This window comes from Fukomys damarensis, unplaced genomic scaffold (genome assembly GCF_012274545.1).
Source record: "Fukomys damarensis isolate Sample0158 unplaced genomic scaffold, DMR_v1.0_HiC HiC_scaffold_15, whole genome shotgun sequence".
Lineage (NCBI taxonomy): Eukaryota > Metazoa > Chordata > Mammalia > Rodentia > Bathyergidae > Fukomys > Fukomys damarensis.
The window spans coordinates 18,956,326-18,977,411 of record NW_022900927.1 but is presented as its reverse complement, the minus strand read 5'-3'; the positions used below and the strand labels follow the sequence as shown (position 1 = coordinate 18,977,411).

The 21,086-nt window shown below is 44.4% G+C and overlaps 1 protein-coding gene and 1 non-coding gene across 3 annotated transcripts; one reads left to right on the top strand and one right to left on the bottom strand.

The window, feature by feature from the left end:
- The first annotated feature begins 4,628 nt into the window (after window positions 1–4,628).
- LOC104851887 (keratin, type II cytoskeletal 72) lies at window positions 4,629–16,000 on the top strand. 2 transcript variants are annotated; one of them, XM_010609256.2, is made up of 10 exons: window positions 4,629–5,090; window positions 6,513–6,727; window positions 9,347–9,407; window positions 9,760–9,855; window positions 10,303–10,467; window positions 11,128–11,253; window positions 13,886–14,106; window positions 14,701–14,735; window positions 15,527–15,705; window positions 15,855–16,000. In XM_010609256.2, the coding sequence occupies exons 1-10, from the start codon at window positions 4,629–4,631 to the stop codon at window positions 15,909–15,911; spliced, it is 1,617 nt and encodes a 538-aa protein (XP_010607558.1). In that variant the 3' UTR covers window positions 15,912–16,000. The 2 variants fall into 2 exon arrangements, with proteins under 2 accessions (XP_010607558.1, XP_010607560.1); XM_010609258.2 differs by lacking the exon at window positions 11,128–11,253 and having other exon boundaries at window positions 15,527–16,000.
- LOC117286238 lies at window positions 8,447–8,553 on the bottom strand. Its single transcript, XR_004517357.1, has one exon. It is a non-coding gene; the product is annotated as a U6 spliceosomal RNA (small nuclear RNA).
- Window positions 16,001–21,086: the final 5,086 nt, after the last annotated feature.

Sequence of the window (21,086 nt, the reverse complement as noted above, 5' to 3'; positions counted from 1 at the left end):
TGCTACTGAGGATTTGTTCATAAAGTCTTTTCCTATACCAATGTCTTCCAGAGTTCTGCCTAACTTACCTTCCAGCAAGTTTAATGTTTCTGTTTTAATATTTAGATCTTTAATCCATTTGGATTTTAATTTAGTGCATGGCGAAAGATAAGGGTCTAATTTTAATCTGTGGCAGGTTGACATCCAGTTTTTCCAACACTATTTATTAAAGAGGCTATCTTTCCTCCACTGAGGATGGTCAGCTCCTTTGTCAAAGATGAGGTAGCTGAGTACATCTGGGTTTGTTTTTGTGTCTTCCAGTCTGTTCCACTGATCCTCAGGCCTATTTCTTTGCCAGTACCATTGTGTTTTTATCACAGTGGCTTTGTAGTATAGTTTCAAATTGGGAATTGTTACATCTGGTGCCATGTGACTGTTGCCTTGTATTATTTTTTTTTGAGGGAGGATATTATAAGTATGTTTGGATTTAAGAAATTTAAGTCTATTTAATGATGAAGTGGTGATACCATATTATCCTTGAAATGTTGGCTCTCTATAAGACATTAGGCCAAGGAAAGGGTGGCTTTGTAGTATAGTTTCAAATTGGGAATTGTTACATCTGGTGCCATGTGACTGTTGCCTTGTATTATTTTTTTTTGAGGGAGGATATTATAAGTATGTTTGGATTTAAGAAATTTAAGTCTATTTAATGATGAAGTGGTGATACCATATTATCCTTGAAATGTTGGCTCTCTATAAGACATTAGGCCAAGGAAAGGTCTCTATGGTTAAAAAGGTTTTAAAAACATTGAGTTTTTGTATTTACAAGAAGAGTACTTATATTAGTCACTTTCCTGTTGCTAAGACAAAATCCTGGACACCTGCAACTTTTTTTTTCCATTAAGTTTATTGGTACATTTAAAGAAAACAGCACAGTTACATTTATCATTAGGATCTTGTACCTTTACATGATATATCTTGGTTCTCATTTTTTCCCCATAGCCCTGTCCTCCCTTCACCCCCTTTACTCTTCCCTATTTACAAAGACTTTGCTTTCATTTTTTAATTTTTTCTTTTCCCTCCTTCCCCCTCTCCTTCCCACTTCTCCTTGAGCCATTTTCTTCCTACTTCACACTCTCAATTATACCACTTGAACCTTATTTACACTTCTAGTTTTTCACACCTGAGAAACTATTTGGTATTTACTCAAGTGTGTCCTATTTATTTCACTTAAGCGTATGACCTCAATATGCATCCATTTAGCTATAAGTGTTCTAGTTTCTTATTCTTTATGGCTGAGTAAAATTTTAAGCAAAATTTTATTTATTTATTTATTTATTTTTGGTATTAGGGATCGAACTCTGGTCCTTGCACTTGTAAGGCAAGTGGTGGAACCACTGAGCCAAATCCCCGGCCCTTAGCTAAAGTTTTAAAGAAAAACCACATCTTCTTCATCCAGAATCCAGTTGGTGGGCAATTGGGCTGTTTCCAAGTTTTAGCTATTACAAACTGTGTCTCTATTAACACGGGTGCGCATATATCACTGTGGTATGATTCTTTTAATTCTTTTGACAGATACCCAGCCGAGGGATAGCTGGGTCAAATGGGACTTCTATTTCTACTTCTTTGAGGCATCTCCATATTGATTTCCACAGTGGTTGCACCAGTCTGTACTTGACCAACAATGGAGAAGTGTTCCTTTCTCCCCACAGCCCTGCCAGCATTTGTTTTGATAGCTGCCACTTTTTCTGGGGTGAGGTGGAATCTCAGTATTGTTTTCATCTGCATGTTTTGAATAACTAGTGATGTGGAGCATTTTTTCATATACTTATTTGATGTTTTTACTTCTTTGTCTGAGAAATGTCTGTTCATTGCATTTGCCCATTTTTGGATTGGGTCTTTGTATTTGGGGGACCTGATATTTTTGAGTTCTTTATATATTCTAGATAGTAGTCGTTTGTCTGAGGAGCAGCTGGTAAATTTTTTCTCCCACATTTTAGGGTGTCTCTTAGCTCTGTTGGTGATTTCTCTTGCACTGCAAAAACTTTTTAATACAGTGAAGTCCCAGTTGTTGATTCTCTGTGCAAGTTCTCGTGCTGCTGAGGATTTGTTCATAATAGTTCATAATGTCTTCTCCTTTGCCAATTGGACACCTGCAACTTAAAGGACAAGTGGTTTGTTTTGGCTTATGTTTTTCAGAGGATTCAGTCTATGGTTGATTGGCTCCAAAGCAAAAGTGGCAGGGCCGAAAGGCACGGTGGAAGAAAGCTGCTTACTGTCCTGGTAGAAAGACAGAGGAGGAAGGGAGAAGCTAGGGACAAGAATACAGTCTTCCAAGTCACAGCCTCAGTGACCCACCTCCAACCATGCTCCACCTCCTAAGAGCATGTGAATTTCTGTACTCATCAGTGGATGGGTCTATGGGTGACTATGGTGCTCCGAAATCCAATCACCTCTCACACATGTGAGACCCCCGGGGAACATTTTAGCTGTAACCCACAATAGTACTTTATCTCTGATATTAGAATTTAAGGACACCTCATGTATAAAAATTGTATATTTATATCAATATTAGAAATATGAAAAAGTAGAATAATGTTCCTAATTTCAGTTTTCCGGTCCCTGCATGTGGAAAAGATTGAGGTTTTTTTATTATTTTTTTTAATCAGCCTTTGTACAGCAGAAAGCACTAAATGTTTTTTTTTTTGTTGTGTTGTTAACAGCAGTTTACTTTGATCTATCTACTGATTTAACTATTTTAGAGCAGTTTTAAGTTCACAGTAAAACTGAGTGGCAGGTACAGAGATTTTCCATGTGTCCCTTGCCCACACATAATAGCCTCCCTCACTAGAGTGGCACATCTGTTACGGTTGATGAGTCTATATACATTATCGCCCAGTCCATAGTTTATATTAGGGTTCACTTGTGGCATTATACATTCTATAGGTTTGGATAAATATATAATGACATGTATCACCATTATAGCATCATACACAATAGTTTCACTGCCCTAAAAATCCTCTAGCACTAAGGATATTAATGGCTGTAAGAAGTCCTACAATAAGATACCTGCTTAACTGTTTAAAATCCAGCACAGAATCAATCCTCAAACGTTTTCCCCACATGATATCTGCTAATTTCTCAAGAGCTGGTATTCCAGGACAAAAGAGACCTCCCTCGGCTTAGAGTGGTTTTGTCCATCTTTTGTTGTAGTGCACGGTTTCCAAGGTCGATGTTTCTGGCTTACTCTACCCATGATGTGGTGGCTTTAACCCAAGAACTAGTGACAAAGATAGTTACCAGGGCCTGAGGTGACACAGTAAGCTGCTGGTAGAGGCAGGTGGCATGAGAACCCCTCCTTCCAGGCCTCAGCCACCTTTGATCTGCCCACATCCCACATATTCAATGCCTCTGAAGCCTGAATGTGTCACTTCAGTTTCATCAGCATCTGTAATAAAGGCAATGGCAGGGTTGAGGAGCTCCTGATTCATCCAGACAGTGAAGCCCACATGGGAAGATAGGAAAAGGTCATTTTACCTGGTTCCTATGCCTGAGCAGAAAAGTCCCTGGTCCCAGAAGGACAGGTATCTGAGTATCTTAGAAAGTTTCCAGGAAAAAAAAAAAAAAAAAAAAAAAAAAAAGACTCTAAAGATTCCCTTTGTAATCAGTGCTATGTAAGGATACTCCTCTTTCACTCCAAATCATTTTCTTGCATTTCTATATTCAATGGCCAGAATTAGTAAACTCTTTCCTGGGCTTGTAGAGAAAAATCTGGCTAAAATCAAGGGGTGAAGGTGAGGGAAATCTCATGAAATAATGAAAAGCATATAAACTTCTCCTCTCCAGAGGGAATGAACTACAGCTCCTCCTTCTCCTACAGCACAGACCCTATCCTTTCTCTACTGGGGACACCCAGACTCACCTATCTGTTAATCTGTGTCTGGCGCCACCTCCACCACTCACAGATGTCCCCACAACTTTGTTCCCTGAGGAGTAAACAGCTTGGTTGTTATTATGTCCTGTAACTGGCCAAGTGGAAACTCAGTCATTTACCTTCGAGTATCATCTGGCCACCCATGAGGGCCCAGAGGAAAGCACAAGTTCAAGGTTAAGACCCAGGACCAGGAATGCACCCTGTCCTAAGCACCAGTCTGTTTCACAATCATCTAGGAAGTTCCTGGTGCCAAGGCCAGGGTTGAACTCTTGGGAGCAGGGGAAGGAAGGCTCAATCTGATGGGAATCCTGGACTTTTCCATATGCTTCTCCTACCCCCAGGCCAACCCCACTGGAATCATGCCCTGAAGATCTTGACAATGAGGATCAGGGTAATTGGAGGGTAGCACGTGGAGATAAGGTAGCTAAATTATTGTAATGCAGGAGGTCAGCAAAGAAAATGCAGCGTTCTAGGCCATTTTATAGGGGATTCCCGGACAGTTCAGGAGGAAGAGACAAAAATCTTGGAGAGTGGATGGTAATTTCAGAAATGCAGAACCCAAGGGATCTCAGAGATGTTCCCCACATACAAATTAGGCTGACTCCAGTCTGTTGGCCTGCGCAGACCTATTTAAAGGCTGAGGCCGGCCGAGAGCAGCAGTGGACCTGACCCACCAGCACCGTATCACTCAGCAGCCTTCCCAGTCCTCACCAGCATGAGCCGCCAGCTGACCCTCTTCACCGGTGGGGAGCGCCTGGGCTTCAGCGGCTACTCCGCAGTCCTCTCGGGCCGGTTTGGCAGTAGCTGCTCCTCGTTCAGGACCGGGGTCAAGGGCGCGGCGCCCTTTGGTAGCAGGAGCCTCTTCAGCCTGGGGGGTGGCCGGCGCCAGGCTCGCTGCTGCGCTGGGTCCGGGCGGGGCGGTGGCTTTGCGCTCGGCCATGGCGGCGCGGGCGGAGGCCGCCCGGGAGGCTTTGTGGGCACCATTTTTGGCAGCGCGGGGCTGGGTCCCACGTGTCCCTCCGTGTGCCCTCCCGGCGGCATCCCTCAGGTCATTGTCAACAAAAGTCTTTTGGCCCCCCTCAACGTGGAGCTGGATCGCGAGATCCAGAAGATGCGGGTCCAGGAGCGGGAGCAGATCAAGGCGCTGAACAACAAGTTTGCCTCCTTCATCGACAAGGTGGGTCGTCTAGTCCCCGCCTGTGCCTGCGATGGGGCTCCAGTCGGACTGCTGAGTCGGACTGCAGCAAGAAATCATCTCTCAGCTTCCTTTTCCTCATTCATAAAATGGGCACAATGTATCCCAATGTGTTCTAAAGAGGACCAACTGGGATGTTCATAGTGCTTACAACAACGACTGGCACACACTCAAAAGAGGAGACTCTCATTTCCTCCTTGTTATGCAAAATCCTGGGAAGGCAAAGGGTCTCCCAGAGGCAAGAGACCTGTGGAATGGGTCTCTTGTGGGCTCCCAGTACTAGACTAGGGAATGGGGACGTGCATCTAGGACAGGGGCAGTAGTAGAGGGACACAGCCAGGGGATGTGAAAGGTGAATGGGCACAGACTAGAATGGTAGGAAGAGGGTATGCGAGCCAGGCAGATTTCCAGAGGAGGTAGGAGAAAAGGGACAGAAAATTGAAGCGTGGGCCTCATGGGGACATTTTAAAGGAAAGCATGTGACATTAGGTTGTATTGGGGGACTGTGCCCAGAAATGAGGTAACAGGGAAGATGTCTCTGGAGGTTGAGTGGTAGTGACCCCAGGGAGTGGGGAGGAGGCCAGGAGTGGGCTTCTGTCTCTATTGAGGAAACAGGGCTAGGTCATGAGCGGCAATAAAGGGACAGATGTAATACTAATGACAATAGCTGACACTGATGGAGACACTACCTGGCACCTGGTGCTGTCCAAAGTGACACACTTATCAATGCACAATCCATGATTCCTGTCTTGAAGACGAGATTAACACAGAAAGAGGCTTAGAAATGAGTTCAAGTTGGTGGAGTACTCGGTGGTGGACTGTCTGCTTCACCCCTGTGCTGGGGAAAAGGAGTGAGGGGGCTGGAGGTGCTAGACCAGGAGTAGGAGAAACACAGCTACTATTTTGGAGGACAGAGGCCATCTTTTCCTCTTTCAAAGACAGTACCTGTTTCCTGTGTCCCCCAAGCTTAGAGACAGGCAAGAAGAGGAATGCTGGTAACTGGCAAGGGCTGAAAGTGAGTAACCTTAGATGGGAGAACCTGCTTTAAACACCAACAACTGCAGCAACAACAACAAAACCCAACCAACCACGAGCAGTTCAGTCTCCATTAGACAATGCATCCTAACTGCCAGAGTGACTTCCCAGTCCAGTTCTCTGCTGTGTTTCCCAGAATCTAGAATCAAAAGTCACCTTGGTCACACGAAACTCACCAAGGCAGAGGTGGATGACATCATTGCTTAGGCCCACTTCCTTTTTTTGTTTGTTTGTCTGGCTGGATCTTGTCTTGGAGACCCAAAGGAGGATGTCCCTCTGGCTGAATATAGTGTCTGATTAACCTTGCTCCATCCTGTCCCATTCATGACAGCATGGGGACTATGGGTCATGACAACTTTTGGGTTTCAGGTGCGCTTCCTGGAGCAGCAGAACCAGGTGCTACAGACCAAGTGGGAGCTGCTGCAGCAGCTGGACCTGAACAACTGCGGCAAGAGGCTGGAGCCCATTTACGAGGGTCACATCAGCAGCCTGAGGAAGCAGCTGGAGACACTCTCTGGGGATAGGGTGAGGCTGGAATCGGAGCTGAGGAACATGAAGGACATAGTGGAGGACTACAAGAAGAGGTGAGCAAGAGGCAGAGAAAATAGTACTGGAGAGTGTGATTGCAGATGAGGTTTCTATTTCTAGCCAGAAGTTTTGCCTCAGTTCCTTGGTTGATACCATCGCTCTTTCCTTTCCCCTAGGTGAAGGAGGACATCTAGATAGAATGAGACTTAGGAAAGCAATGGATCTACCCAGAACGGTGCTCAAAATTGTAGAAAGCGTGTGTTGAATTTCTAGCATTGGAAATGGAAGAATAGGGGAAAAAGAATTGGGTCAACATCAGATGGACAAGCCAAGTGCTTTGTGGTTCCTCTGAAGTAAGATTTCCATGGCAGCTCCCAACACATGAAACACCCCACCAATCCCAGAGCGAATTTTAAAACTGAGCAAAAATGAAGTTTGAAGACATATTTCATGTTGACAAACTTATTTTATGCTCTTTGTAAAGAATTCAATGGAAATGTCTTTGAAATTGAAGATTGTCTCTCCCTCTGAATAGTTAATCCTAAGAAAATAAGAAAAATCTAGGTGTAGTTTGATTTAGTATGTTGGAAGATGCCAGCATTTCTAGGAGTAGATGATGGCTTTTCCCCAATTTCATGCAGTGGAGATGGTTGGGGATGCATTCTTTCTCTTGTGGCATGTTCAATCTGCCTGCCTATCCCTAGTTGGAAGTCCCCTCACAGCAGAAGCTTGCGTGAGCTCTGCATGGAGACCCCATAGAGGAGGCAGCATAGTCCCTGACCTTAGAGAGTGCACAGGTTGTGAGGATAGATAGGTTAAAGAACACTTTGACATGGTGGAAATGAATATAGTGTGAACTGAGATCAAGTGGAATTAAGATGGGATTTGGAGCACAAGTGGCAATCACAGCAGGGTGGGGAAAGAAGAGGGTGGTCAGGCGCAGTATAGGGCAGAAGTGAGCAGGATCTGTGCTGTCTCTGGAGGGTAAATGTCCGTTGTTCCAGAATTGCCACTCACTCATTGAGCAGCCATGGGTGAGCCTCTTGATTCACCATGAGCTTTAGTATTAATATTTATAAGACAAAACCAAAACAAATCTTGGAGGATGGGGAGGCTACCAGAGACTAGTCTTAGGGCCAAGAAAAGAGCTGGAAAACATCGCTTGTGTTTAAGTATATGGGAAAAAAGGGTTTTTTTTTTCAACTTTTTATTGTGGTAAAACACACTTAGCATAAAGTTTGCCTTCTTAATCATTTTAGAGGTACAGGTGTCAGTGATATTAAACAGACTCATGTTATTATTACACAACCATCACCATCTGCCACTCCCATAACTCTTTTTATTTTGCAAAACTGAAATTTTATACTCATCATATGATAATTCTCCATTTCCTTCTTCCTCCTGAAAACCACCAACCTGTTTCTATGATTTTTGACTAGTTTAAGAACCTTATATAAGCCGAGTCAGACACATTTGCTTTTCTATGACTGGCTTATTTCTCCCAGTATAATACCCTTGAGGTTCATCCATGTGGTATCTTGTGGCAGAATTTCCTTTAGGACTGAGTATCACCTCCTAGTATGGGTATGCCATATCTTGCTTACTTATTTAGCATTATTTCTTACCAGTGCTCAGTTTCTTTATTTTAAATGGCTTTTGTTGGTTTTTTTTTTTGTGAAAACCTTTTTATAATTCAATTCATAATTTTATGCATTTACCTTACTCACATGTCAGTCAAAAATCACCAACTATTATGAAGGCAAGACAACTTATGTAAAAATATGGAATGCTTCATGGATTTGCGTGTCGTCCTTGCGCAGGGGCCATGCTAATCTTCTCTGTACCGTTCCAATTTTAGCATGTGTGCTGCCGAAGCAAGCACTTTTGTTGTTTTTTGAGACAGGTTCTCACTATGGAGCCCAGGCTAGCCTTGAACTTGCGGCAATCCTTTTGTCTCAGCCTGATTGCTGAAATTACAGGTGTGCACCATCACGCCTGGCTCAGATTTCTTGTAACACTTTTTTTTGGTACTGGGCATCCAACTCAGGACTTTGCACTTGCGAGTCAGGCAGTGGAACGACTGAACTAAATCCCTGGCCCCTTGTAACACATTCTTTGGACAATAGTAAGGGCTTTAGAAGAGGAGATCTTTTTAAATAAGATGATCAATAGTCTTATCTCCCCAATCAATAATATTGCTATATGAGGAATATCCAAACCATATCCAAATGTTTTCTAAGAACTTACTTCACCTGGAACAGAAATCTATATGAGAAACACATACACCATGCAGTTCAAAGGTGAGAATAATGCCTTTGCTTTGGGCTGGGAGGCTCTAGTACCCTGGACCATGGTGTCATATTAAAGAGACATACCTTTCAACTGTGACATGAGAGAGGCCAATTGTGAAAAGCAGTTGGGACAGTAGAATCTGCATAATGTGTCTACCCCCGATGCTGCCTCAGGCACCTCATTTTAGTGCAGACTCCTTGTGAACCGAGGATCTGCAAATAGAGTGCTTTCAACATGCCCTTGTCCATGGCTCTGTGGGGAAGGCTGTATGTACTTCAGGGACAAATGACCACACCCCACTGTTTTGGCACAGAAGGGACCTCTAACTTTGCAGAACTGAGTTATCCCACTTACAGCGCTGTGTCCTCTTCTGTCCCACGCAGGTACGAGGTGGAGATTAATAGACGCACTGCTGCAGAGAATGAGTTTGTGATGCTGAAGAAGGTAAGAAGAGTGCAGTAGGTCTGGAAGAAACTTAGAGGGGTCCCACCAGCTGGCACACTGATGTTTGTAGGGTGAGGAAAGGAACCCTTCAGATCACTCAATTCCTTGGACAAAGGTGATTAGGGTCCTAACTTCTCAGCTCCTTCCAAGTCCCGTTGCCTGGGGTGCATGCTGCTTTCAGAATCTGCAACTTGATATCCAGGCATTCTGCTGCACTTCCTGTGTCACTTTGCTCTCTGGGACTAGGCCATTCTTGAAGCGTGAGGTGAGGGGAGTGGACAGATCCGGGGAGGGCAGGGAAGAGAAGGCGCCTGAACCTCTGCAGGCAGCCTGGAGGTCATGTTTTTTCTAGGATGTAGATGCTGCCTACATGAACAAGATTGAGCTTCAGACCAAGGTGGACTCTTTGACAGAAGACATCAAATTCTTCAAGTGCCTCTATGAAGAGGTAAGAACGTCACTGACCTCTCTTGTGCAAGCTGCTCCTCTTGCAGGTGGCTTACGGTCTGTGGCTGGGATGATTCACTGATGGAAAACACAGGATGACTGTGGATGGGATGGGAAACACAGAAGATGACTTCTGTGAGTCCTCTGAGTGCCAAGAGAAGAGTTCCAACTTGACTCAGCGAGTGGGAGGGTGGGTTTCTAGTTATTGAGGAGGAGAGTGTAGAAGGGTAGGACAGTCTTGAGTACCTTGTGGACATGGCAGTCCCATTGTTTGGGCCTGAAGCTCGAGGTACCCATTCCCATGCCTGGTAGCCACTGGTGCTGGGGCAGAGTTCAAACATTGAGGAAGGGGTGGGGAGGGCAGTGGGGAATCTGTCCAGGGAGATTCAGGAGACATGATCCCCACATGGGACCCTCTAACTGGCTACCTCCTCTCAACTGTCCCCAGGAGATTGCTCAGATGCAGTCCCACATCAGTGACACATCTGTCATCCTGTCCATGGACAACAACCGGGAGCTGGACCTGGACAGCATCATTGATGAGGTTCGAGTCCAATATGAAGAGATCATGCAGAAGAGCAAGGCTGAGGCTGAGTGCTTGTACCAGACCAAGGTGAGCTATGTGCTAAAGCCCAAGGACTGCAGCTAATGCCCTTTTATCATTATGCATATGTAGATGTGTGAGCATGCATGTGTTTGTGTGTCCATGCATGCATATGTGGGCACTCATGTGCATATGAGCAGTGGAGACTTATTATGTATTGGGGTAAGGCTTCATTGAAATGTCTTTTGAGAGATCAGTCTTGGATTGTGCTGGGGCATATATGGGATTAGCCTTTCTGTTGGCTGAGGCCATACAAGCCATAAACCGATAAGACTGACACAGTTTCTTTGGGTAATCCACATACTTTGGCTTTTCTTGTTTTTGTCTTTGGCAAAATGAAGACTGTTAATTCTGACCTTCACCAATGCTCTCATATTTGAGAACCAAAAGATCCTATTGAACTAAAGAAGGGCCCTTCCTCTCCAGGAGAAAAGGATGGATTATTAAGGGATAATATCTTATATCTTCCCCTTAACTTCCCTCTGAGGATAGCAAACCCATGAGTTCCCCCAAAGTTTGTAGAGGCCAGTGCAAGGGTTTAAGTGCTAACATGGCTAACATGGCTTGCATAATAAGCATGCATGTGGTCACCCTCCCTGTGCTGAGCACTCCTACACAGGTGAATTCTCAACTGCCTTGTGCTTCTCTTCTTTTGTCACTCAACTTCAGATCCAGGAGCTGCAAGTCACAGCAGGTCAGCATGGGGATGACCTCAAACTCACCAAGGCAGAGATCTCAGAGGTCAACCGGCTGATCCAGAGGCTCCACTCAGAGATAGGGAACGTGAAGAAGCAGGTGGGTTCTAGGAAGTGAACCAGTAGATTATTGAGCACCAACCTGAACAAAACAGAACATGAGAAAAGGGTAAGACATGGTTCTTTCCTTAGACATTTATAACTTACCAGGAGAGGAGGACCTGAATGCATGTGAAAAGAGAGAGTGTTCTATACAGCACCACACAAGCTGTAAGTACTCTAGGGGTCCAGAGGGGCTGGAGATGAATGAGGATTCGAGAGGCACTTTCTGTAGGAGGTAGGTTTACATTGCAATAGGAGTTAAAGGGAAGGGAAAGTGTCCAGGTGGAGGAGCCAAGAGGGGTAGTGGGTGGAGGTGGCACATGTGCATGGAGGAAGCTTGCCCACGTGGAGCCAAGTGCTACTTAGTGAGAGCGGAGAACAGCACTAGGTAGGAGTTGGCAGGTTGTGGGCAGCGTTCAAAACCAGGCAGTGGGGTTTAGACTGGACCAATTCCCTTTAGTAGGTAGAGGGAACCACTTGTGGGAGTTTCACATGATTCATTGTTAGAAAAAGAATCTATGGTGGATTTTAAATGGGGTCTGCTCTAGTGTGGCCTTCCCTGTGGTGGTGCTGTGCAGGGCACTGTACCCAGCTCCCGTCTCTGGAAGTGCACAGTCTGTGACCACATCTGCGCCACCATATCTGTAGCTCTGAAGCCAGCAAACCCATGAAGTACTCAAAGTTTGTGAAGGTCAGGGCAAGGATTTAAGGATCTTAGGTTTCTGGGCATGTCTCTGCCTCGTTTCCTTGCCCTCCTTGTCATTCTTCACCCCCTTACCCTACACACACACACACACACACACACACACACACACACACACACACTACTGTTTCTCTGAGCAACGGGCTTATTATGGCAGTGGGAAGGAGAAAGCAACATTAAATAAGAATGTATGAAGTAGGAGGATCTCAAGTTTGAGCCCAGCCTTGATTTGAATTTGTCTCAAAATGAAAAAATAGAAAAAAAAAAAAAAAAGGCTGGGGATGAAGCTCAGTGTGAAGGCTCTAGATTCAATTCCAGAGAGAGAGAGAGAGAGAACACAAATGTGTTTGATCTGTACAATGCAAGAAAAGTACAGGTATTTGAAGTTCTCCTAGCATTAAGTGTAAAATTCTATGTGCTCATGGTTAGGATATTACTGGAAAGTGACATTTTTCAGATAAGAATGCTGCTGTACTCTGTTGATCAGGGAAGATGTTTCTGTGGAGAACATGTGGGATTCTTGCAATACTTGGCCCCGATTCAGATGTCTTTTGAGGGCCCTCAGCCAAAGGACTTTCTTGCCCTTCTTGCCTCCTCAACCAAAGAAGCCCACAGGTCCACATCAGAGCCTCTTGGTATTTGGTGGCACCAGAATCCATGTGATATTTGTTTCAAAGAAAGTTAAAATTTCATGTCCTCTCAACTCACATGACATCCAGAAGATGTTAGCCTTTGACATTCCATGGGTTCATCCTGTGGGTCTTAGTGAAAAAGGACAGAGGACAATGTGACTGAATTCAGGTGGTGGAGTTTATTACCCTCCTGTGTGATTCGACCTCCCCAGTCCCAATAATGACATATGTTTTTCTGTGGTCAGGTGGCTGGGTCCTGGGTAGCTCCTTGAGTTTGTGGGCATTGGCAGTGCTGGGGACTGCCTAACTGAGGAGGTGGTGCCAGCTTGAAAACAGTCTAGAAATCTATTTGGCATTAGGGTGCTGTTGTTTTTGCCTAAATGAGGAGGTGGTGCCAGCTTGAAAACAGTCTAGAAATCTATTTGGCATTAGGGTCAGCTGTTGTTTTCCTTGACCTGAAGTAAAATCAACTCCCCGGAAAGGGGACACCCCACAAAGAGAAGGCTGATGCTTAGATCCCATCAAAACTTTAGCTGAATGGCCAGAATGCATCAGACTAAGAAACTCAAGAAGGCTCTAGGGCTTTCACATGCATGCAAGCACACAGCCCCTTCTGCAGTGTCCTCCAGCAGGTTACATGATGCTAACTAAGAGAGGCATGTGTCATCTATAAAACCTGTTAGTTATATAAGAACATCTTTAAGTTTTTCCTTGACTCTTAATATAATTTTCTGTGGGGCTCTGGAGGCGAGACTCTGTGGTAAACTGACTAAAAAGACACTTGATTAACAGGCTTGTTGTTAGCCCCCATTCTCCTTGCATGATTTACAGTATCTTCCAAGACAGCTTGTACACTGCAGAGTTGCATTAAGTATGGCTATCTGGGGACTACCAGGGTTGTACTTAGAATCTTATAGCTGATACTTCAGACTAGGCAGGACAGGGCTGGGTCTGCACACCCAGGTGTCCCACCTTCTTGGTGCTCTTTCCCTAAACTCTCCCAGGTAGAGGCTCCTACTTTAGATGTTGAGGCCTGAGCTGGGATGGCTTATGCCTGGAGTTGGGGGATGAATTGATTCAGTCCTACTGATGATCAAAATTAGTTCAACCAGGAGGCAATCAAAACATTTGCTCATTTTATATAGGGAGAGGAGGGGTTTGAGGGAGGAAATAGGATAAAATGAACAAACAAACAAACAAACAAAAGACAACAAAAAACATTTGCTCAGTCAGGACAGCAAGAGGGGAGGCTGTCTGATCAAGATCTCAAAGTGCTGAATCCCTTTGCCCCTCAGTGTTCCAACCTGGAGGTGTCTATCGCTGACACTGAACAGAGGGGAGACTGTGCCCTCAAGGATGCCCGGGCCAAGCTACATGAGCTGGAGGGTGCCCTGCAGCAGGGCAAGGAAGAGCTGGCCCGGTTGCTGCTAGAATACCAGGATCTTCTGAACACGAAGCTGGAGCTGGACATCGAGATTGCCACCTACCGCAAGCTGCTGGAGAGCGAGGAGAGCCGGTGAGGAGCGGATACCTTCTGCATGAGGCAGTTTTCATCTGCTCTAGTGAGAAGCCCAAGGCAAACAGTTGGGTTCTGTTTGGGTGCCTTACTGAAACAAAACCATCCAGCAAAGGGCTTGCTTTGTGGTAGGGAAGTTATTCATCAAGAAGGACCAAGTTGTAAAAATCAGAGGTTGTGAGAAAGGCTGTTAGTGTCACAATGCTTGAGAAACAGAGCATTCCGTGGCTTGTCAAGATGCATGAGTTGGTGGGGAGGGGGTGCGAGATGGCCACTAAGAGTCATCCGAGTTCAAGGTCACCCTGGCAACGCCTGGGGCCTAGTGAGGATATGGGCTCATTCTTAATAGTCTAAGGTCAATGGCTTCACAGATAATCCCAAAGCCCCTGCTGGAGAGTGAGTGACTCCCTCCAGTTGAGTTCTGTCCAAAGTTCTCCGTTTCTTGAGTGGCCCTGCTGGGATGTGATAAGAAAGGAGGCCTAGATGGTATTGTGGATATGTTCTCAGAAGAGATGCTTATTCCCAGAGGCTACTCCCTGGAGAAACAGTGTGACTGTTTACAGAGGATTCACCTGTTTTCTTCTCTTTCTGCAGGATGTCTGGTGAATACCCAAATTCCGTGAGCATCTGTAAGTACCTGCACCTCTCAGTTCTGACTGTGGTCACTTTACCAGAAGTCTGAGTCCCTCTGATTCTATGATACAGAAAAGAAAGCAGAATCACAGAGAGGGTTCAATGGAAACTTAAGGCCAGAAAACGAAGCTGGCTTTAGTAGCAATAGGGAAACAGTGAATAAAGAACAATAGTATCATTAACACAAAAGTAAAATTTATAGAAAGATCCAGGACAACCAATAGCCACTGTAAGAACAGTACTTCATGGCTACATTCTTTTCCTGTTGAGGTCAGACCAACATAAAGACCCTAGATTATAAGAAAAAACATTGAGGGAGGCCTGAAAGGTCGCACAGTTGAAAAAAAGGCACCTGGAACCATCACCTTCAGGCTTAAATCCTGGAGTGAGGCTGAATACTGAGGCAGGGATACTCCTAGAACTCCCCCCCCCCGCAGCATCAGCAGCACAGAGGACCTCTCTCCGTGAAGTACCTGTCTTCATTTTGTCCCATCCACAGGGAAGCTTGCTGATAGAGCTTTGTCTGCTAGAATCTTAAAGTCTTGATATCAACAGATTGACATAGACTGCTAGGAAAAGGTCAAGTACATGGGGCTGAGTACATGAAAGATGAAGCCACGTGTGGTCAGTGCTCATAAGAACCTCTCAGAAAGTGCAAGATATGTGAGAAAGGGAATATCTCAACATGAAGCCACCTCAGGGGAGAGCTAAGGCTGTGTGCTGGGATGCCCCGGGAAAGGGTCTGTCATGGTGCAGGCTGACTGGGGTCTTCTCTTGTCCTTTCCAGCGGTGATCAGCAGCACTAATGCAGGGACAGGAGGGGCTGGTTTTAATGTAGGCTTTGGCGCCTCGAGCAGTTACAGCTACAAAGGGGCTGCGGTGGATGTCAAGACCAAAGGCGACTGTGTCAGCGAGCTCAAGGATCCTCTTGGCAAGACCTCAGGCAGTAGCTGTACAACCAAAAAGGTCTCCAGATGACAGGCAGTTGGGACACTGAGCAGAAGACTGCAGACCATTTCCCTCTCCTTCCTTGGGGCCCTTCCCAGGCCAGGAAGTGCTTTGTCTCTCACCACAATCCCAATCCCACCTCCTCTCCGTGTTGTCCTTTCATGTAGGAAGGCCAGTCATGGGCTCTCTCCTGGCCTCCTTCCTGGTCACCTTTCACTGGGTGACTGCCTCACACGCGGAGCTAATGCACACTCCTTGAGTATTTGCTTGCAGCCAGCTGCCAGCCCCTCTGCCCAGAGCCTTTTGGGACCTTCACTGCCAAAGGGTTCCCTTCGTCTTCTGACTGAAATTTTGTTCACTTCTCTGCTTCTACAATAAATGATTGCTGCCGTTTGTCTTTGTTTCCTGTTGCTATGACAGAATATCTGAGGCTGGGGAATTTAGAAAGAACAGAGGTTAATTTTGGCTTACAGTTCTGCCCAAGAGCATAGTGCTAGCATCTGTTTTTAGCTTCTGGTGAGGGCCTTGTACTGTGTCGTGTGGTGGCAGAGAAGCAGAAAGGAGAAGCTGGTGTGTGTGCTAAGCTGATAGGAGATGGCAAGCTCACTTTCTAACAACTCTCCAGAGGGAACTGGTAAAGGCTCTTGAAAGACATCAATCCACCAATCCAGTCAGTTCCCAGAGATCCCATGTCCCACCACCACTGCGTTTGGATCAAATTTCAACAAGGGTCAGTACAGATGAACCGTATTCAAAACAGCACCATCTGGTCCTCAGTGCGGAATCTGTTGCCCTGATGTTAATCTTTGCACCGTCCTAACCTTTCTTGGTCTGACTGGTGCTTTCCCCGGAGTCCCCAGCTCCGTGTAGATCTTTGTTCTCTAGGTGGGCAACGGGTGGAAGCCGGATGTGGGAAAGAGCTGGATTTATCTCTGATGCAGCTTCTGGGCCAGTTCAGTGCTGCCGTCCTCGGCTCTGTGATAGGGATGATGCCGCCTCCCTCCAGTGCGTCACACACAGGACCGTCGGAGGTGGAGCTTCAACACGGCTTGCAGCTCAGGTTCTCCAGGACCCCGTGGTCTCCTCCACTCCCTGCTTGGAGTTGTGAGAGTGGCAGTTCCTTCTTTTTCCACATGCCTCCCATTTCCTCATCCCACGTCCCCACAGTGGTCCTGCTTTTCTCTTCTTTTTCCAAGTTCCTTTTACCCCTCAAGAGTGATGTCGGTGCATGTTAGGTACTGGGGACACCAGAATAAGCTAAAGGGGCCCAGACCTCAGAGGGCTCATAGACCAGTGGGGAGAGTAAAGCAAGCAACCAACAGAGCAATATGTAATACAATACCCAGTGGCATTAAGTGCTGTGAAGAAAATTAAGCAGAATAAGGAGCCAAGAGACCCAAAGGTGCTCTTTTTAGTTTCCACAAGTTTATTGGTACATTTTAGGTATGCATTATGATCACATTCATCATGGGAATTTGTTTTTTTTCTTTTTATTGAGTTTATTGGTATAATCTAGGTATACAATACAGTTACATTCATTGTTGGGATCTTGTACCTTTACATGACAGGTCTTGGTTCTCATTTTTCCCCTTGTCTCTGCCCTCCCTTCACCCCTCCTCCCCTCCCCATCTACAAGCACTTTATTTCTATCTTTTCTTATCTCACATTTTTTTCTTTTCCCTTATTACCCTTCCCCTATCCATCCCACCTTCCCTACACCTTTAGTCCCTTTCTTTCCATTTCACAATGTCAGTACTGGATATCTGTTTGAATCTGTTTTATGGATTCTATTTCTTTCCTTTGTTGGGTTTTTATTGTTTCCATTTCTTTCTTATGCTGGGCCTTTATGACTTGTATCGTGGTCCTGAGCTCATCTATTTTTTTGTCACTCTGTTCTAGAGTCTCGAATCATGACTTTCATTTTTCTCGCCATCGCTACGGTTATCCGGGAAATTATTTCTGTTTTGAATTTTTCTAGAGGCTGATTGATCTGTTTTGTTACTTCCTGTGCTTTGAGTTCAGGGTGTCCTGGTGGTTCACTATTGGCCTTTTCATCCTCATTTGCCCTACTGTTTGCCATTGGTGAACTGGAAGTCTGTCTTTGTGTCTTGCTTAAGAGTTTTCTCATTTTTATTTTTGTTGTTGGACTGTCCTTGGTTTAATCTCTGGGTTATCACCCAAATCTTCCTCATATATTTGCACCCTAGTTTCTGAGTCTCTAACGACCCACAGACATTCTCATCTTCATAACATCAGAGAAAATAGCTCATCAAATTAACCACAATCCTTTATCCCAACTGATACAGTCAGCCACACAATATGATCAAGCACACCTTGGAAAATGACCACCTGTGGTAGTCACTAGTCTATCACCCTTAAACCATTTGAATTAAATTCAAATCAAGAAGCAGTCCAAAACATGTCTGCAGTGAACAAACTTTTCAATATAGTATATTTACCATTTAGGATAGGGTCTCAGACAGAGCTAGGACTCAAAACCCCTGATCTCAGTTAGCTGATGGCTGAACACCATGGTGCAGACTGACCTTGGGCTGCAAGGCCCAGATTGAGTTCCCCAACCTTCTGAATGGTTGAACTCCACACCATTCTACTACAGTTTTCCCATGCCCTTTCTTTAAAGATGTTCAAAGTTGGGAACTCAGAAAAATACCCTTTATGACCACCTCTGCCTCTGCAGAGAAGGTCCAAAGACTGGCACAATCAGGAGGTCTGAGAGTGTGCGGTGGGTGGGTTTGGTTAGGGGAGTTGTGGGGGTTCAGGGGCATACGGCTACCTTCCTGGTGCTGGAGAGATGGCTGCTATGGGTGGGAAAGGGCGTGGCTATTCTTCCCTCCGTGGATTGGGGCCCAGGCAGCCTTCCTGGCGCTGGAGAGATGGCGGCTCCCGGCGGGGACACATCCATCATGGGAATTTGTACCTGCACATGATATATCTTGATTCTTGTTTTTTCCCACCCCTCCCTATTTATGAAGTCTTTGTTTCCGTTTTTTCCTTCTTTTCTCATTTTTCCTTTCCCTGCTTTCTTTTTGCCCACCCCCTCCCTATTTCCGCTTCCCCTTTGAAACTTTTCTTCCTGTTTCACATTATCTGTTATACATTCTGGTCCTCATTTACACTTTCAGTTTCTCACACCAGAGAAACTACTCAGTATTTGCAATGCGTGTTCTACTCACTTCACTTAAGAATATGGCCTCAATGTACATCCATTTACTTAAAAATGTCTCCAGTTCATCATTCTGTATGACTGAGTAGTACTCCATTTTATAAAAAAAAAAAAAAAACAACTAGTTGATGGGCATTTGGGCTGATTCCAAGATTTAGCTATTACAAACTGTGCCACTGTAAACATGGGTGAACATATATGACTGTGGTATGATTCTTTTAATTCTTTTGGGAAGATATCCAGCACGGGAATAGCTGGATCAAATGGGACCTCTAATCCTATTTTTTTGGTGGAATCTCCGCACTGATTTCCAGTGCTTGTACCATTCTGCACTCCCACCTGCAGACAGTGGAAAAGGCTTCCTTTTTCCCCCACCAACATTTGTTATTAGTTGATTTCTTGATAGCAGCCATTCTTTCTAGGGTGAGGTAGAATCTCAGTGTTATTTTCATTTGCATCTCACAGATGACTAGTAATGTTGAACATTTTTTCATATGTTTATTTGCTGCTTTACTTCTTTGAGAAGTGTCTGTTCATTTCAGATGCCCATTTTTGGATTGAGTCTTTTTTTTTTGGAACCTGTTTTTTTTTTTTTTTTTTTTTTTTTTTTTTTTAGTTCTTTATATATTCTAGATAGTAGACCTTAATCTGAGGGACAGCAGGTAAAAAAAATTTTTTTTACCACACTGTGGTCTTCAGTGTCTCTTCACTCTGTTGGTGGTTTCTTTTGCTGTGAAAAGCTTTTTAATAAGAAGAGATCCCACCTGTTGATTCTTTGTGCTAGTTCCTGTGTGACTGAGGTTTTGTTCACAGTCTTTCCCTTTGCTAATATCCTTCAGAGTTCTACTTAATCGATCTTCCAGCAGGTTTAGTGTTTCATTTTAATATTTAGATCTGTAATTAATTTTGATTTTAGTTTAATGCATGGTGAGAGATATAGGTCTAGTTTTAATCTTTGGCAAGTTGAAACTCAGTTTTTTCCATCACCATTTATTAAAGAGAGGCTATCTTTCCTCCAGTGAAGGTGTTTGGTTTCTTTGTCAAAGATGAGGTGGCTGCAAAAGACTTCTAGGCTTAATTGACACTTCCAGCACAGTAGCTAGATACAACGTCAACACTCAAAAATCAATAGCCTTTTTCTACACAAATAACAGACTCACTGAGAGAGAAATTAGGGAAACAATTGCTTTCACAATAGCATCCAAAAAAATGAAGTATTTAGGAATCAATCACATTAAAGAAGCAGAAGACCTCTACATTGAAAACTATAGCACTCTATCGAAGAGGACATAAGAAAATGGAAAGATATACCCTGTTCCTGGGTAGGAAGAATCAACATAGTAAAAATGGCCATACTACAAAAACTGCTATACAGATTCAATGCAATGCCAATTGAAATTCCAACGGTATATTTCACAGAACCAGAGAAAACAATAGAAAAATTCGTTTGGAACCAGAAGAGTCCTAGAATAGTGAAAGCCATCCTAGGCAACAGATTCATGGCAGCGGGTATAACAATTCCCAATTTGAAAGTATACTACAAAGCCACTATGATAAAACAGCATGGTACTGGCAAAGAAACAGACCTGAGGACCAGTGGAATAGATTGGAAGATACAGAAACAACTCCAGATGTACTCAGCTACCTCATCTTTGACAAAGGAGCCAACCATCCTCAGTGGAGGAAAGATAGCTTCTTTAATAAATGGTGTTGAAAAGACTGGATTTCAACCTGCCAAAGATTAAAACTAGACCCTTATCTTTCACCATGCAGTAAACTAAAATCCAAGTGGATTAAAGATCTAAATATTTAAAAAGAGACATTAAATTTGCTGGAAGATGTTAGGCAGAACTCTTGAAGACATTGGCATAGGGAAAGACTTTATGAACAAATCCTCAGTAGCATGGGAACTAGTAGAAAGAATCAACAACTGGGGTCTCATTGTATTAAAAAGCTTCTGCACTGCAAAGGAAACCATCAACGGAACTAAGAGACAACCTACAATGTGGGAAAAAAATTTACCAGCTGCTCCTCAGACAAAGGACTATTATCTAGAATATATAAAGAACTAAAAAAAATCAAGCCCCCCAAATATAAAGACCCAATTCAAAAGTGGGCATCTGAAATGAACAGATACTTTTCAGACAAAGAAGTAAAAGCATCAAAAAATATATGAAAAAATGTTCCACATCACTGGTCATTCGAGAGATGCAGA